Source organism: Chrysemys picta, chromosome 3, assembly GCF_011386835.1.
Source record: "Chrysemys picta bellii isolate R12L10 chromosome 3, ASM1138683v2, whole genome shotgun sequence".
In the NCBI taxonomy this organism is placed as follows: Eukaryota; Metazoa; Chordata; order Testudines; family Emydidae; genus Chrysemys; species Chrysemys picta.
In genome coordinates, this window is record NC_088793.1 from 75,241,943 (window position 1) to 75,261,070 (window position 19,128).

Here is a 19,128-nt window from a genome sequence, read left to right on the forward strand (position 1 = left end):
TAATTTGAAAACTTCCATGCTATATAAGAGCACTTCTTACCTCTTTTCAACACCTTTGTGTACTGATTTGCACAGTTCCCGGTCCTTAGTTTACTGACTGTAAAAGGGTGTTAATGTAAAAATACCTTGACATCCAGGAACAGCTTCATTAAAGCTGAAGTGCAGTTTTTATTGAGGAAATGGCTGCATACTCAGCAGCATTTTATTACTCAAAGTACAGTGCAACTAATATAAACAGTCTAATAAAACAGATTCTTGCCCATACAAAGTAGTTCTCATCAACTGAGCACAATTTGAGTGTATATCCAATTATAAACAAGAAAAGGTTTCCTACGTCACAAAATATGGGGGCATCCCAAGGAAATATGTTCAAGACTGAATAAGTAACGGAAGAGATCAAAAATAGGCTTTTACAAGACGTTATTAATGTATAGAAGTTAACCCATTACCATCTCTAAAACCAACGAACAACAACATTCATCTTGTGGAGTGAAAGAAAACACAGTGATCAATCATAATGAAACACAGTGATCACTTAGCAATATTTCTAATAATGCTGTCTAGTGCCCAGTTTTCTTCCAACTACCATACACAAATATTTCGAAGAAGCATAATCACTCTGACCCAGAGTTCTATGCCCATTATCAGTGACACTATGTATTTGGTGGCATATGGCAATGCAGTTTAGAGACACGTATGACGCCCATACTTGAGAGGCTTCCAGATTTATCTGGAAAGCATCTTACTGTGTGACTGCAGTTTTACAAGCTCACAGCAGGTGAAGAAATGTCTGAGATTACCTTAACTGACAGAACAAAACCATAATTCCCATTTCACTCACTACTTTTTTACTAAAGGAAAAGGACAATTTCTTGTATCGAGTGGTACAATTTCAGATTCTGATAATATCACCCTTTCCTATGGGCAAGCAAAGAGAGGGAAAAAATACCCTTTAGTCACTTTATAATATAAAAATGGTTCTGGCATCTGGATACTTAACACAGCTCATTTGATTGATAGCTTATGTACCAGAATATACAGATCTAGGAATCAGAAAATAAAAACATTTACCCATCAATAATTCTGTTAAATCAGATATACATTCGGCATTCTACTCAAATGTTAGTTTTGCTTACTTCAGTAAACAATTCCCACTGTTTTAAAGATGGTGCTTTCACTACACATATACATGTGCACACAACCCTCTTTATCTTTTATTTAAAGGTAGGCAGGCCTTGGGTCAGATTCTGGCACTTTATTTATAGGTAGTACCACTTTATTCTTTGAGCAGTCCCATTGGATTTAATGGCAATACTCAAGGAGTAAGGAACTATTCAGTATGGGTAAGGCTCCCAGAATATGGCATTTAATAATGTGCACACAGGATCGAAGAGAAGAGTGCCGAAGTAATGCTCATTTAATCGATAATTTACATAGTCAGACGCACTACCATAGCATTATAGCAAAGATACTGCAGACTAATAAAAATCCCATTCTGTTGCCATTTTTCCTTGTTTTGTTTCAGTAAAGATTTTCAGTGAACAAAAATATTAAAACCTCATGATTTCAAATGAAAGCTAAACTTTGTTGTATTCACAGCATAACTACAGAGGAAGGATTATTTTTTGGAGGAGAGAAAATGTTGTTGTTTCAGAGGATCAAGATAAAAGGGTGAGAAAGATAAAAAAGAAAATTAGGAATTTTGCTTTTTAGTAGTTTTCTGATATTTAATCTTTTAAACATCAGGAAAATAGATTATTAAAAAGTCCACACAAAAAGTTGTTCATTGGTGCTGTGTTGAGTCACAATATTTTACTCATTCCATGCACAAAACTATTTCTTGTGCTACTGAATTATGAAACAAGATGATGTACAGTTGCAAAATAATTACCTATAATCGAGTAAGTGAGCTGCAGGCCTTCAGCAGGTCCTTTCTTCTGCAAATAAGGTTTTACATATTTTACCACGTCACCTAGATAGTCTAAAGTCTTTGTTACCATGGCAGATTTCTCAGCTACAGTCTGAAGGCCGCTGTAAGTTACACCAACAGCCTGAGAACACAAAGAAAGTTAAATAGATCAGACTCTGTTGGATTTTGTTTGTTTTTATTAAGTACTGTGCAGAAGCTTGGCTAAATACTTAAAAAAAAAAAAAAAAAAAAGCACATTCAAGTTTTGGTTTTACATTGCACATTGTAACTGTCCTGTTTATAAGAGGTACAGTACCTTAATGAATTGGACAAGAGCATTCTTAGGGTCTTGCTTGAAGATTGACTCATCAAAATGTGCCTTTGAGAAGATGTTTTCTATTTCTGAGAGTTTAAAAACCAACCTCGTCATTTCAGTCAGCTGCTCCATATAAACTTTCCCTGTTTGTTATAAAGGAATATAACTGAGAACGCAGTATACTTTGCTAGTCAGTTCCACCTATGGTTGAGTTTTCTATTTATCTGTTAACAAAATCATGAAGCAAAACACAATTCAAAGTCTTTAAAATATGAAGATTCCATAAGTTAAGGTTTCTTACTAGACAAAGGGCTTGTTCTAAACTAGGCAAGTATCCAACACTGGGTGAGAGTAATGAGTATTAGGAGTAATCCAAGCCCTTCACTCTACCGTTAGCCTTCCAGAATATACATGAATTACAATTTACAGAATATACACGAACAATATATTTTAGAAGATTTGCCCTATAGATAATTAGAAGTGCAGTATTCTAAATAAGTCTGAATAAATATCATTCAGCACATAAGGATGAAGCAGCCAAGAAAGCAAAATATCCAATCTAAAATGGGAAAGAATTATTCATAATTGGATGTTTTTCTTTTTACGGAGTTCACAGCATGATTCCTGGTTATTTACTTCAGATTTTCACTTTTTTAGAGCAGTTCTTCATGGGGGAAAAAATAGCTCGTCTCCTTGGGAGCAAGTTTTTGTTCTTTGCTTCCAAGGAAACAGCTCTTTTATCTTTGTTTGTGATAAATTTGTCATATATAGAACAGGCAAAACATCAAGAAATAGCACAAGCCGTGTAAAGAAGCACATTTTGTAATAAGGTAAAAGTAAAGAAATACAAACAAAAATACATTTTGTAATTAGTTGAAAATATATGCCATTTATGCTATATAGAATCGCTACAGCAATTCAAACACTAGGGAAACGTGAACACTTACCAACTGTTCGCTCAACATTTGTCCTGGTCACTGTACCAGTAGGCTGATCAATGTACATTTGTAAAATGCATCGAAACCAAGAACGTACTGACAAGGCTTCATAGGATGTATGTCCCATACCACAAAAAGCTTCAGACAATGTGCTGCACAGATACAGTGGTGGGGGGAAAGGAAATAAGTAAAGAGCTGGAAAAAAGCCTAATTTTACTTTAGTTTTATAGAGAACGTTTTTAGCAACCCTATTTATAACTGTATACAAACATAACACAAAGAGAGGGCCAAACTTGGCATTCCTTTAAATACATGCAACCTACAGAATTTTGCCCAGAGTTTACAGATGCCCAGATACAGGTGATCTGCTATATTCACTAGTGCCATATGTGGCAATATAATTTACAGGTCAGATGTAAGACACAAAACTGATGTATAGAAAATCTGCACAGTTTGTTATTTTTCAATCCAGCAACGGGAGTCTCTCTCTACTTGGAAGAGAGGTGATTTGTTTCGACAAAAAAGATTGTGACCAATCAAAAATAGTTAAGGAGAAAAACCTCACTAAGGCAATCTAGAGATGGCACAAACGACTGTGATGTGACTGTAGAGGAGGATAGTTCCTTTTATACTCCCTTCTTAAACACAAAGAGGGCCAGATTCTCCCCTAGCTTACACCACAGCAAATTAGGACTAATTACATCAGAGCCATTGCAGCTATACTTGTGTACAAAACCGTGTAAGAGAGAAGAAAAATCAAGTGCACAAGTCCATGGCAGCACACTTCCCAGATATTTCCAGCAGCCAAGTCCCACATAGACCCCCCAACATCATTTGAAAATATTCTGTCAGACCAAACATAATTTCAACACTGAATATATATGTTAAGTATTATGAAATTGGCACCATTTTATAATATTTAAATGTGTGATGCAATTTATACTCCGGGGGGAATTCTGCACCAAAAAAATTAAAAATTCTGCGCCAAAAAGTTAAAAATTCTGCACACAATATTTTAAAATTCTACAAAATTCTGAAAATTTTATTTGTCAAGATAACTACATACCTGTCAGCAAGTATGTCTGTAACAATACAGACACACAAAAATTCCCCCAGGACTAGAGAGTTAAAGAAACCCCTATGACAACCCAGTTCCTGTTTCTCTGCCCCTTCCCGCCCCCCAGAGCCCAGCCATATCCCCCAGCCCAGACATCAGCCCCCTCGCTCCCAGAAGCCAGCCGTGCCCCCCCAGCCCAGACACCCATCCCCCTACCACCCATGGATCCAGAAGGAGAAACAGCCTGTTGCTGGGTCCCAGCCAGGCTTGTGTAGTTTCCTGCACACCTCTGTCTCCTTCCCGCAGAGCGTGCAAGGAACTGCAGCTGCTAGGAACTCTCTACTGCCCTCCCGCCGCAGTGTCATCTATGTGTGAGCTGGGTCCAGCGCCCCTAGTGGCAGCCAGCAGCACTGCAGCCCATTTCTGTGGGGGGAAATGAAATTATGTGCAAAAAACATTAATTTCTGCAAAATTCTGCATTGCGCACTCGTGCAGATTTCCCCCAGGAGTACCTGTTGTGGAGGCAGACAGAGGGGGCATTGTGGCAACTCTCTTGGCAGATGAAGCAGATTCATCTGACTCCTAATGAGCGGGTATCATGCCAGGTAGGTGTTGGGTGAGTGCCTGGCTGACCGACTTTGCCAAGGAGCTCAATCACACTAGTTGGTGCAGCGATGCCCTCCTCTGATGTTCCACAGCCTCACGGACTTTTCTGATATATCTAATGAGTGCCTGCTGCTCTTCTGCCCAAGCAGCATGTGCCTGTGTAACTGTACTTAATTGCAGTAGGAACGCCTGGCTGCAGGGGAAAACATCTCCTCTACATATTACAATTGCACTGGGGAGGAGATTAGACAAACACCTGTCAGGAATGGGCTAGATAATACTTAGTCCTGCCATGAGTGCAGGCGACTGGACTAGATGACCTCTCAAGGTCCCTTCCAGTTCAATGATTCATTGAGTTGTGTATACATGAATTTATCACAGTTACTCTTATCCTGTCCCTCTTCTCCCTTCTTCAACCTACTGTTGTGAAACCCACATAATACTGTCTTAAAATTGTATCGTTAACTCTCTGGAACAAGAGTGCCTACTACAGCCCCAATCTTGCAAAGACATGCTTAACTTCATGCATTGTGAGAAGCCCAATTTAAATCAATGAGTTTAAAGTTAGGCAAGTGTCTAAGTACCTTGCTGATCTTGACTGATAGGTTGCTCAGGTGTCCATAATTTGTGCGCAGAACCTTTATAATTGGTGATAAAGCATCATGTAGAAAGAACCCAGTTTTGATCTCAGAGACCAGGCTGAGTTTGCCGGGATGATAGAAAAAAAAATCATCTTTTTGCTTGTAAATTTAGCTCATTTGATGTAAAAATCATTAACAGACCATAACCATGAAGCGTCAGGTTGCCAATGCTTAGATCAGGGATCGGCAACCTTTGGCACACGGCCCACTAGGGTAAGCACCCTGGTGGGCGGGGCCGGTTTGTTTACCTGCCACGTCCACAGGTTCGGTCGATCGCAGCTCCCACTGGCCGCGGCTCGCCGCTCCAGGCCAATGGGGGCTACGGGAAGCGGCGCGGGCCGGGGTATGTGCTGGCTGCCGCTTCCTGCAGCCTCCATTGGCCTGGAGCGGTGAACCGCGGCCAGTGGGAGCTGCGATCGGCCGAACCTGTGGATGCGGCAGGTAAACAAACCGACCCAGCCTGCCAGGGTGCTTACCCCTGGCATGCCGCATGCCAAAGGTTGCCAATCCCTGGCTTAGATACTTCGGTGACTTGTGCTATAAAATTGTCTAAAGTAAACAAACATATGAAGCATATGATCAAAAATTCTGCCTTGTTTATCTATATAAATTAAAGGGTTGATATGTTAAGAATATCGATTCCTACCAAACAAAGGCCCTATCTTTGGTACTTATCACTCCCATCTCCCTTGTATCTGAGCACCTTGCAACGTACCTCTGCGGAAAGTACTATTATCCCCATTTGACAGGGAGGGAACCTAGGCATAGAGAGACTAGCTGACTTATACAAAATCACAGGAAAGCAAAGCAGGGAATTGATCCTGGGTCTAAGTCCCAGGCAGCACTCTAACCACTGGACCATCCTTCTCCTCTCTCTTTGAACACTGCCTGTCTGCCATAAGCACTGCATGCCACATAAGCAGCCAAATTTGCTCCTTGTCTCTGCCAGCAAGATTTTGCAACACTTCTAGCTGTTCCAGTCCTCATATCTACTCTGACTGAGATTTACTCCCCTCTTATTTTGAAGCACAACAGAATCATAACCTTGGTTTACTTTGGATAATAACTAACATGTGGTTTAATTTCTTCACCTCCAATGCTAAATACAGCCCAGAGCAGAGAGTGAAAGAGAGACGCCCCTCCCCCCTCAGAATGAAGGCTCTGATTCAGTGAATGTTTATGTACATGCTTAACTTTATGCAGACCCATTTAAGTCAATGGAACTACTCACACCCATACATTTAAGCATGTTCATGTTTGTAGGATTGGGGCAAAAATCTGTTAAATAAATCTTAGGATTCTACTCAACGTGCTCATTCTTACAGTCTCAGACACTAGTATTGTAAGAAAACCAGTATGAGGTTGCCAGATGAAAACGTACACAAGTCCAATTTTATTATTTTGGATATTATTGATACTATATTGCACCCCTCCCTAAATGTTTTTGTTATAATAGAAACCTAAATATTTAATTATTTCTCTTGAATGTAATATTAAGCACCTATCGTAAGATCTCTGTTGCAATATTATAAAAAGTCCAGAGGAATATTAAGACTCAAGCTTAAAACCTGTAAGCATGAATGAAAGGGGATAAACAGATGTTGGAATTACCAAGTCATAACATTCAACATACTAAAATTCAACTATGGGTGCTACTGCTTTACCTTTTAAGCAGTAGGGATGGTAACAATAGTAGAAGAGGAGGAATAGTCAATATGCAACTAAATAATAAAGTACAATACTGCGTAGGTCAAGGCATTTCATTTAGCTGCAGTGTAATGGACTTCAGAAGAGTATTGATACAGAGTTATTGTCCAGATCCCAGTTTTCCAATACCAATTAGCAACAACACTTTTTCCATTTGGAAAAAAAAGTGACTTGCTGCATGAAAGAAAAATTAACTTTGCAATTTAAATGTCTACCTGTCAACTTTCATTATCCAAAGCCATAAGAAAAAAGCTTTAGAAAATAAAGGAGGACAAAACTATAATAAATTCAAGGAATCTAGAACTTAGAGAATTGCAAAAAGTCTATAACAAAGAAACTGGATCACTTGAAGGGAGGCACTACGTTTTCCTTTAGACCGATGAGCGAATGAGGGGACTTTGTATGCTAGAAAGGATCCGAAAGAACAAGAAGTTTAAATTGTTCACCTGTTTTGTATTAGATGACTGAGATATCTTGATACCAGCTGGGGACACACCATATCATCCCATCCAAACAATTGCATCATTGCTAAAACAGGCTGTGGCTGGAGATCTGATGGAGCTGTACAGGGCATGTCCAAAGCTAACAGAGTAAAACCTGATTTTCAAAAGAGAAAAGGGAGGGGCAGAGTGTTAAGTTTCTCCAAATATTTAAAATATATTCCTGTTCTACTAACAAACAGAGTCTGCTATTAGTTATTATTTAATATATATGATTCTGTCACTCCCACAGGCCACAATCATGACTGGGAACCCATCATGCTAGACACCGTTTAAAATGCATATGAAGATGCAGTCCCTATCCTGAGGAGCTTACAATCCATGACAACACACAAGATGCAAAATTTAGCAGACTGATACAATCAAATACACACCGTTTAAAAATACATTCCCCCTCCCTTCATGCACGAGTACATTTTTTGTCCTATAACCATTTTTAAAACACTTTCTTCCTCCAGGAATGAATTTTGGAGGATTAAACTATCTTTCGAAAGGTATGGGATCTGCAGAATTGTGTTTCTTGCTATGTTTAGAATAAACTTTTGTAAATGTAAGTTCCGGGGGGGGGGGGGGAGGGGGGAGAAGAGTGTAAATACAGTGCTAATGACAAAGTTACTTTTGAACTGAACAATCCCACGTAGGCCAACACAACATCTTCAGATCTAGAAAACTGTAAGATGAATACCTGCCACAGAATTTTTTTTTAGAGACACAAAGTGGGTGAGGTAATATCTTTTATTGGACCAACTGCTGTTGGTAAGAGAGAGAAGCTTTCGCGCTACAATTTAGATGTCACAATTTTTCTCTCACCAGCAGCAGTTGGTCCAATAAACGATATTACCTCACCCATCTTGTCTCTCTAATATCCTGGAACCGACACAGCTATAACAACACTACATACAGAATTTTTTAATGAGACATAACCATACTCTTTAAATTGGTGGGCCACCATGGAACCTACATCCAACACTAACAATAAAAAAATTATTCTCAGAGCTCATTCTTTATGCCGTGGATAACAAATACATTTCAAGGCAGGCAGGGGACATATCGTGGAATGCTGATATGTTATTAGACTAAATGAAATCGGCAACAGGAAAGGAGGTTTGGAAGACTGATCTTTATTTTTTGATAAAATGTAAGATGCTCACCAGCTCCCAGCTTCCCAGAAACCAGCATATTAATAAATTAACAGTATACTTTGAACTACATGTATCCAGAAGCTGATTTTTGACTAGCTGAAGTACAGAATAAGTCAATTCTCAGAAACAATACAAATGTAGCTATTTGAATTAATGGAACAGGGCTAGGTCTGTGGTCTTACTACAAGTCCCCAGTAAGGGTCAGTGCGTAGTTTTGCCACCCCAGAAGCAGGCTATGGACCTTTTGTAAACTACAGTAACAATGTGGTGCCTAGTTCACCCCTTACCCCACGGAAGGAAGTAATCATGCCAACCCTATATACTTAGCACAGATTACTTTCCCCACCATGGTGGTTCAGCAGTGTTGGCCAGTGCTGGGGGTAAAAGTTGGGAAACTGAGTCACAAGTCCACCCAATTTAGGCTTAATCAATTTTTGGTTTTATTTATACCATTTCAGAAAGGAATATCACTAAGGGTATGTCTACACTATGAAATTAGGTCGATTTAATAGAGATCGATTTTATACAGTTGCATTAAGTCGGCGGCGTGCATCCACAGTACCGAGGCTAGCGTCGCTTTCGGAGCGTTGTACTGTGGGTAGCTATCCCACAGTTCCCGCAGTCCCTGCTGCCCATTGGAATTCTGGGTTGAGCTCCCAATGCCTGATGGGGCAAAAACATTGTCGCGGGTGGTTTTGGGAACATGTTATCAGGCCCCCCTCCCTCGCTCCCTCCGTGAAAGCGACGGCAAACAATCGTTTCTCAACTTTTTTCCTGGGTTACCCGTGCAGACGACAAACCACAGCAAGCATGGAGCCCTCTCAGCTCACCGTACGTCTCCTGGATGCTGCTGGCAGATGAGGTACTGCATTGCTACACAGCAGCAGCTCCTTGCCTTCGCGGCAGCAGACGGTGCAGTACGACTGCTGTCGTCGTCATCTCCTGGATGCTCCTGGCTGACCTCGGTGAGGTCGGTCAGGGGCGCCTGAACATAAATGGGAGTGACTCCAGGTCATTCTCTTCTTTAAGTTTCATCTCATGGAGATTCAGTCCTGCCTGGAATATCATACGAGCTGAAGGCTTCTGCCTCAGGCTGCTCTCCTAGCCGGCAGCACCACGCGGTCACACCTACCCCAGCCTACCCTTGCTCCCATGGCTCATGAAGCCTGGAAAGTAGTAAGGAGAAGTTCAACTATAGGCTGAGCAAGTGCAGAATGGTGGTAGAATGTGCATTTGGACGTTTAAAAACGCACTGGCGCAGTTTACTGTCTCGGTTAGACCTCAGCGAAACCAATATTCCCATCGTTATTACTGCTTCCTGTGTGCTCCACAGTGTCTGTGAGAGTAAGGGGGAGATGTTTATGGTGAGGTGGGAGATTGAGGCAAATCGCCTGGCCACTGATTACGCGCAGCCAGACACCAGGGCGCGCTGTGCATCAGAGAAGCTTTGAAAACAAGTTTCATGACTGGCCAGGCTACGGTGTGAAAGTTCTGTTTGTTTCTCCTTGATGAAAACCCGCCCCCTTGGTTCACTCTACTTCCCTGTAAGCCAACTGCCCTCCCCTCCCACCTTTGATCACCGCTTGCAGAGGCAATAAAGTCATTGTTGTTTCAAATTAATACATTATTTATTAATTCATCACACAAATGGGGGGATAAATGCCAAGGTAGCCCGGGAGGGGTGGGGAAGGAGGGAAGCACCGGGTGTGGTGGTGGAGGAGGGGAGAAGGGAAGGACAAGGCCACACTGCACTTCAAAACTTATTGAATGCCAGCTTTCTGTTGCTTGGGCAGTCCTCTGTGGTGGAGTGGAGTTCTGATAGCACAGATACCTCTCACCATACAGCGATCAGATCCAGTACCTCCCGTTTGGTCCATGCTGGAGCTCTTTTGCGATTCTGGGACTCCATGGTCATCTCTGCTGATGAGATCTGCACAGTCACCTCTGAGGTCGCCATGCTGGCCAAACAGGAAATGATATTCAAAAGTTTGCGGGGCTTTTCCTGTCTACCTGGCCAGTGCATCTGAGTTGAGAGTGCTGTCCAGAGCAGTCACAATGGAGCACTCTGGGATAGCTCCTGGAGGCCAATACCATCGAATTGCGACCACACTACCCCAAATTCGACCCAGCAAGGTCAATTTCAGCACTAATCCGCTCGTCAGGGAGTACAGAAATCGATTTTAAGAGTCTTTTAAAACGACAAAAATGGTTTCGTCGTGTGGACGGGTGCAGGGTTAATTCGATCTAACGTTGCTAAATACGACCTAAACGCATAGTGTAGACCAGGGCTCAGTGTCTGGACATACATTTATGCCATCCAGATAACAACAGATGAGACAGAGTTGGTAAATAGGCTCAAGTTGCCACATTCTGGAGCACTGGGAGGTTCTTCCACCTTCCATGATAGTTTCACCTACTCTGATCCCTTGGTGTGGTCCTTCATCCCTTTTCTTCAGTTTCTGGTCCAGTGTGGGTCCATGTTCGCTTAATCTTTTATACATTTCTACACTACAGAGTCCTTAATCTTTATCCAATTGGCTTTAAGCACATGAACCTTATGGATTTTAGGCAACCGAGTACATTACGCATGTGCAAGCTTCAGTTACCGAACTTCGGTATTTTTCCTGCTGGTTTTGCAGTTTCTGGGTGATGTTGTTTTGTGTCATCTTGCCCTGTGTCTTTTTTGTTTCTGTGTTTTTATTTATCATTACTTGTTTGTGTATCTACTACTTACAACTCCCAATATAACAACACGTTGATTCTGTTCTGCTGGCAATAACATTTTAAGCAGATTAGAAATTCTATGTAAAAGAAAAATTGGCAAAACTACACTCATGCCACCAAAACCTTGGCTTAAGAGATACCTCATCTGTACTCATTCACTGCACATAATTACAAGTCATTAAAATATAGCTATCAAAGCTCTTAATCTTACCATTAACAATTCTTCATTTTATATTTCAATGTTACAAGTCAGTATGTTATTCTGTGCTACCTTTAATCTATTAGACAGAGAGGGGAGATACAGAAAACAGTATACTCAGAGAGAGGGGAAGGGGGCAGCATGGTTAAAGCTGCCACTTCCTGTCCCTGGATGTCCACTCCCCACTCACTTGAATAGGAAGGGGAGTAGCAGTGCTGTGGAGGCTGCTCGCTCGCCCATGTGTTGCAACCTTCAATGCAAGTAGCCTGCGCAGTGGGGTAAGGAGTTGCATTCTTCCACATTGCTCCCCTATATCAGTGCATAACACAAGTTACAATTATATCTACAGCACTCTAAGCAGATTTCTAATAGAGGTTGGTTCTCTCACTATTTCATTGTATGAAGAAGAAGAAGAAGAAGAAGAAGAAGAACATAGAAGGAGAATGGATTTTGCTTTGGTTTTGTATTGCCATTTTCTATAAATGCCTCAGTGGTGAGAGACCATTATCCTTTCACAATAGTCTCTCTCATTACCATTCTCTCTCAACTATGACAGCACTGCTCCAGTTCAAGGGTCTCTTAGCATTTCCGTTACTGACCTAGTCCTTGAAGCTTATAAATGTAGTTCTTAATTCACATGAAGGTGAAAAAAAAAAAAAAAGACTCCATTTCAATCTGGACTTTTTAGATTCAGAACATCATCATAGCTAGAGATCAGCCCCCTCAAACTGAAACATAGTATTATATTAAAATTTCAGCAAAAATAATACTGCATCTAAATGCAGTGAGCCAGATCCTCAGCTGCCACAAATCAGTGTAGCTCCAGGGAAGCCAAGGATCTGATCCAGCATTCTTACTATTCACTGATACACTATCCATCTGTCTGGATTCGCAGTGGTATTTGCAAGATAAAATTCTAGCAACCCAACAGCTTCCAATACAAAATGACCAGTCAGAACAGTCCAATGTAATGTCAGAATGTATCTGAAAGGAAAAATGCTACAAAAAGTGATAATGAAATGTACCTTTTAAAAAATATCTACATAGATGTCAAAACATGATATCAAAATGTGAATTATGTTAAACCATTAGCAATACTGAAAAAGACAAGATGAGAACAAACTTTCATGTAAAGCAATAGAATAGATTTTAGATATAATGTAATGAACCATAAATCATTATCCTTATTTAGATTACAGCAAACATTACAAATATAATTTAAGCTGTCAATGATGCCAAAAATCAAAGAGTCCTATAGATTCAAAGCACTCCAGTATTATAGATCTGCATCCTATCGACAGAGACAGCAGTTCATTTTTTTGTTGTTGTCAAAATATTTACCACCATTATCACAGAGCTTCGTCTCTACATTTAGGTAGATTTGAGCTACTACACATAAGCAGGAATATGCCAAAACCTTAAAATGAATAAAAGTTTGCATCCAGGGAAATAGCAAAGGAGGCAATAGAAAAAAGGAGCGTCAGTGCTGACCTGCAGCTGTATCTGCAAGCTGTGGAGGAGGCAGTGTCTGTGACATCCTTTGGCTCTTCAAGAAGGGGAAAAAATTTCTCCAGAGAGCACTGGCAACAGCAAGGTGGTGCTCTTTAGCCACTAATGGAAGTTGTGTGTTTGGGCCCGTTTTCCCTAGCTGAGGTCCCTGGATCATACGTTTGTGCACACTCCTAGGGAGAAACAAAAACAACATTAACATGCAATAAATGAAAAAACAGATTTTTTCACAGTTTCTTTAAACTGTATAGTCTGAGAACTGAAGGATCATTTTGTATAATTAAAACCTTTATGCAAGACATTATGCATACTAGTTATTTGATGGATGAATGATGGCATATTAAGTACCATAAAGTTAATGTTAATTACTAATGTCAACCATTAATTATATGCTTTTTAATATGTCAGATCAAAATGAGAAATAGGCCGCTTTAAAATGAACGTTTGCATTTTGCAACTGTTGGCAAGACAAGTGAGTCTTGCTTACAATCCATAGCCAGGCACTTTATTTTTTTAAATTGTCTGTAACAGTGTAAGTGCTGGGTCTGTACAGAAAAAGAGTAAATAATGAAAAATGCCTTTTCTTAATTGCAAGACTTAGTATTAAAGTTTACTTTTTAATTTGGGAAACCTCAGTAGATGCATGGTTGGATAAGAGCAAAGATTCATGTTTTCCTGATGCATTGTAGACAATTAGGTTTGACAGCGGTGCCCACAGCTTTGTTAGTACAGTAAGGACAAAAGTTACAACTATCACACAACTCCCATCTCTTCGTGAGACAATGTGGCATAAATTCAATAATGCACTCAATTTTCTTTGATTCTTCTAGTACCATTCCTGCTACTTAATCTAATTTGGAAGTTGTGACTTTCTAGAGGTTTAATAGAGGTATGTCTGCAGGGAATCAATGTTCTCAGAGAAATGGTGGGGGGGGGCAGCATTAATAAATTTGTCTGGTAGACTAGGATAGGAGGCATTACTGCAGTGGGCTGATCAACTAAATAACATGCTTATTAAAAACAATCTGCAGGAACACACTATCATTCCTGTTCCTATTTATCTTCTGGTCAACTCAATTGAGATTGTGCATTAAAGCACAGGCAGCATTATTACATTTGCTTTATTAAATTCTATAAACAGCACTGTAAAGTCAGAGTCAAGATATTTATAAGATAATAGCATAGAGTGAAGGCAGGGAGACTTGCTTTAACACTAATGTTTGTAGACTATAACATAAGAAAAAAAATTAGACAGTCACAGTAGCAAATGTTGCACAAAACTCCTCTCTCTGGCTTCCTAGGTTTTTATTCTATGCTCATCCTAAATATACATATATATATATATATATATAAAGTTCCCTACTGGGAAATGTGAAAGAATTATACAACTCATGACACTCATTAGGACATCTGGAATGGAATAATTTTAAATAAAGAGCAGACAGGCAGCAAGGCCTACTCTTAGTATGGTTGGTATTAGAAGTGTTTATCATTATAACAAATTAGTATCCAAAAATTCTCCCAAGCAGATAATTTTAAAACAAAGCATACTAGGTATCAAAGGTAACAGATACCTTATGGCTATCCTCAGGCAGCTATTAGTTTCAATGGGATATACACAGGGAATTTAGTGAATTTTGATTGGTTACACTTAACACACATAATATAGGTTGTGTAATGTAGTATAAGGCATCAAATATTTTGTTGAGAGGGACATGGTCCACACATGAGTGGGAGCCAGAAATTCCTGAATTCTAAGCTCACCTCTAGCATTTAATCCCTCTGTTGCCTTAGACAAGTAACTTACTGAAGTTCACAAAGGGTATCTGATCCATGGTATTGGGGTGGTAATATTTATCTCCACTTTCAAAGGATGCTATGAAGGCTAATCAATGCTTGTAAAAAACCGCTTAGAAGATGAAAATTCTATTCAGTATAACAGTTGAGTAATCCATTTAAAGAAATAATCTCTAAGTTAACATGCATAAAAAGGTGCTTCTTTGGGATTTTCTCTGACACACACAACAGGTACAGCAACAACAGAAATACAAGTTAAAAAAACAAGTATTTAACAATTTGGGTTTATAACAATATGGCTGAGTTAACTCTGAGCAGAAAAAGGGCAAAGGGCTAACAGACTGAGTTAAAAAAATAAAAGAAATTAATGGCTCAAAAAATCTGAATGGTTCCATTTGTTTTAATAAAGGGAGGGAGAATTCCTTTTAGTACAGCAAATAAAATAACAAGGACCAAATTCTGTCCTTACTCACATCTGTACGAACCTACTGATTGGTCCAAAGTCCTTCTCTTCTCCTCCAAATTGCCTCCCCAAAGAAAGAGTGTTTGCATCTCCTTTAGCCATCTACGCCTAATGGAAGGATGTTCAGACTTCCAAAGTAAGGTAATATATCGCTGTGTCAGGAGAAGGGCAACATGCACAAATTTGTGTTTATGTTTATTCGTAGTGGCCTAAACAAACACTTGCAATGAGGTAAATGCTTAGAGTCAATGGGGCCTCAATATGTGTTAGCAGGGGTTCTCAAACTAGGGATCGGGACCCCTGAGGGGGTCACAAGGTTATTACATGGGGGATGCAAGTTGTCAGCTTCCACCCCAAGCCCTGTTTTGCTTCCAGCATTTATAATGGTGTTAAATATATAAAAAAGTGTTTTTATGATGGGGGAGGGGGGGGTCGCACTCAGAGGCTTGCTATGTGAAAGGGGTCACCAGTACAAACGTTTGACAACCCCTGTGCTAGAGTCAAAGTTCAGTCAGACACCTCCACCAATAAACAAACCAATTTATTGCAATAACAATATTGATAAACACAGCCACGCTTTTCATTTAGCAGTCTCGACAAATGTGCTCACTAGAAACCTGCTCCACTGCTGAGATCATATACGTTCTGTTTGCCATAGGTAAAACTGTCCTAATAGTTTCTGGAACCATTCGCCATCTCATTACAACAGTCAATAAAAGCTTGGGTTTTTCTTTTGTTTTTGTAATGAATTTTGTATTTTCGCTAAAACAAGGTGTTTTTCTGTTTACTAACCGACAAAATCTGGCTTTAAAAAAGCCAGGGACATTTGTTACTCCTGTTCGCAGCCTGGAGGTTGTGCTGGATAATCATATAGCAGCAGTGTTCAGGAACACTTTTTACTGTTTGTGCCTGGACAGGAGATTGCAGCCATTTCTTTCAGGTTTGGCCCTTGCCACCAGGATCTGTGTCTTTGTCCCCTCCAGACTAGATTACTGCAATGCACTCTAATTAGGGCTATACTTTGGATCAATCCAGAAATTTAAACAGGTGCAGAATGCCACAGATTGCCTATTAAATGGAGGTGCATGTCTCCAGTGCTCCATGATCTGCCCTGGCTGCATACTGGCTGAATGTAGTGTTTATTTTGATCTATAAAGGCTTGGGACCCTGCAACTTGAGAGGCTGCCTTGCTGTTTGGATGTGATCAGCAGAGACATTTGTGTTGTATCCCTCTTGATTTAAAAGAAATGGGACCAGAGGTAGAGCATTCTTTGTGAAAGGTCCTCAGCTCTGAAATAGGCTCCCTCCCGCAAGCCCCAGGCTTGAAATAGTCTAAATCAGTAAGAGGAATGAGATTTTTTTAGGAAGAAAAATAATAATTCACGTTCACAGGAATGCTAAGGAGACATTTAACAGCTGAGTAAAGGTGTATACAGCAGTTTTAAATGACCTCAAGTCAATACATCCTTACAAACAAATATTAAAACCAACCCTGCCTTTACCTGGTTTTTACTGGGGAAGATCAAGGACCTGGACTAGGCATTGAGATATGTTAAAGGTAACAACCTGGTTAATCCTGTATTAGGGACATGCTGAGGAAGAAACAGAAGATCTGCCACCAAAACTAGCACTTTCCTCCAGGATCCATGTAGATACAAGGGAAACTAGGGAGCCCAACTGTATCTACACATGACTTGTGCCTCTGCATGGTATCTAGCCCTCTCTGCTCTTTCAGTACTGTATCACAGCCCTAGAAACCATGCTGACAGGGACCCAATTCCCCTCAAATAGAGAGGGGCATACCAGCATTGGAGGGGGGAAAAGGTGGTTTAGATATTGCTGACAAGGTCAGCATGAACATACAAACATCCCACAGGGCTGGAGAAAAGAAACCACCATTCTCTGTGGCTCCCCCATCACACAGTTCCTGCTTTGTGTGTGTGGGCAGCACAACCTACGTTCTGCACTCTCCAGCCAAGGCCTACTGCTGCGCTTACAGAAGCAGAGTGTACAATACATTCCGTAATCTGAATGAAATCCAGGAAATGTTGCTCAAAAACTGCCCAGTAATCTTTTTAGGTTGAGGGGTTTAAATAAATAAATAAATAAGGGCAGAACCAGCATCCTTGGACAAAACTAGAAAGACTGGGTTGAGAGACATCTGTATTTCTAAGGCAATAAATGTCCTCGATGCTTAGAATTTCAAATACTAATATCAGTTCTTTCAAAAAAGGCCAGAAGCAGTCAAATGAAACAAAGCATCACTACAGCAAGACTGACAGCTTTGTATGGGTAATAATAGAGGCCTTGTGTCCTATGAGGCATAGTAGGCCTAAATAATGAAGCACTCCCCCCTCTCCTGCTCCAAATCTTCTTCCCCTCAGTGCCCCCAGTACAGTATAATCACTACACTATCTCTTATTCAGTCGCTTTGATGGCAAATTCAATGTATTTTACATTGGTCCAAATCTTTGGTTTTCAATATCAGTATTGACAAATAACTGCATCACAGAAGTTGTTGGAGGAAAGCTGAGATTTTATGACAGGAGTTGGGGGGGGGGGGCAGTTTAGTCTTTTGATACCTGGACTCAGAAAACTGGGAGAGCTGGTTCTGAATTTTTGGCTCCTGGGTGAATTGAGGAGTTTTGATTTGGGGGAAGAGGCTTTACACTGCCTCTTTTGGGCATGGGCAGAGGGGACTTCAAATCTGGAAGTGTGTGGGAAGGGCAGCTATTAGGTTTTCTCCTCTGCACCCTGCCAGAAAATCTGCCACTACATCAACAATGGTGGAAAAGAGCATTACTCTGATGTTTCCGCTAAATGACCAGGAGTGAAATATTTGTCAAAGTTGGCATTATTTAAAGTAGCATCCTTAAGCATCAGTGTTAACAATCCATTGATATGGATGAGGCAAGTGCCTTAAAAAAAAATAAAATGTAGATTCTGGAGTACAATTACATGGCAAATTCAAAACAAAGGGCAATCATTCAGCAATTTATGCAGCCACAAAAATCTTGGCTGCATAATCATATTATATACACAACCTTTGATAACAATGCACTTGAAGCTTGTACAGTATCGCATTTATAACAAGAGCAAAATTCTAAGATCTTTGTTAGAAGGGATAGTCTATAAATTCCATTCACTGAGATAACGGATCTGATCACTCAACAGTATTCTAGAATTTAGTTAAGATTATTCATCCACTTTTACCTTTTTTTCAAACATCACAAACATCAACACGCCTATGCACTTTTTTCTTTAAGAATTGTTGCTTCTTACAAAGCTTGGATCATGAACAAGTCGTCTACAGAAGTCACAAAAGTTCCTTATTTTTGGCAGAATGATTTAAGTCTACTTCAGTAGCTATGTTTTCATTCAGCATACAACAAAGACAAATATTTTCAAATGAAGACACCCTCCACTGGACTCTGAAATGACCTCTAAAATCATCTACATCTTTTGTTATATTGCTCATGCTTGTCTTGGATTTTTCCCTTAAAAAAATAAAAACAAAGACAACCAACCCCTTCAGAGATTACTCCTGGTATAATTCTGGGCCAAAACATTAAAAATTCTGCGGGGGCGGGGGGGAGAGAAAAAAAAAGTGTGCACAATAT

The 19,128-nt window shown here is 40.1% G+C and overlaps 1 protein-coding gene across 2 annotated transcripts in view; it reads right to left on the reverse strand.

The window, feature by feature from the left end:
• MMS22L (MMS22 like, DNA repair protein) overlaps positions 1-19,128 on the reverse strand; it is a 142,186-nt gene that overhangs the window by 23,089 nt on the left and 99,969 nt on the right. For both annotated transcript variants that reach the window (XM_005301141.4, XM_065588224.1), the window contains exons 15-19: positions 13,231-13,421; positions 7,621-7,771; positions 3,173-3,315; positions 2,226-2,368; positions 1,892-2,051 (exon numbers count right to left, since the gene is read on the reverse strand). In XM_005301141.4, the coding sequence (XP_005301198.2) occupies positions 1,892-2,051; positions 2,226-2,368; positions 3,173-3,315; positions 7,621-7,771; positions 13,231-13,421 (788 nt within the window). The remainder of the gene's footprint in view (positions 1-1,891; positions 2,052-2,225; positions 2,369-3,172; positions 3,316-7,620; positions 7,772-13,230; positions 13,422-19,128) is intronic.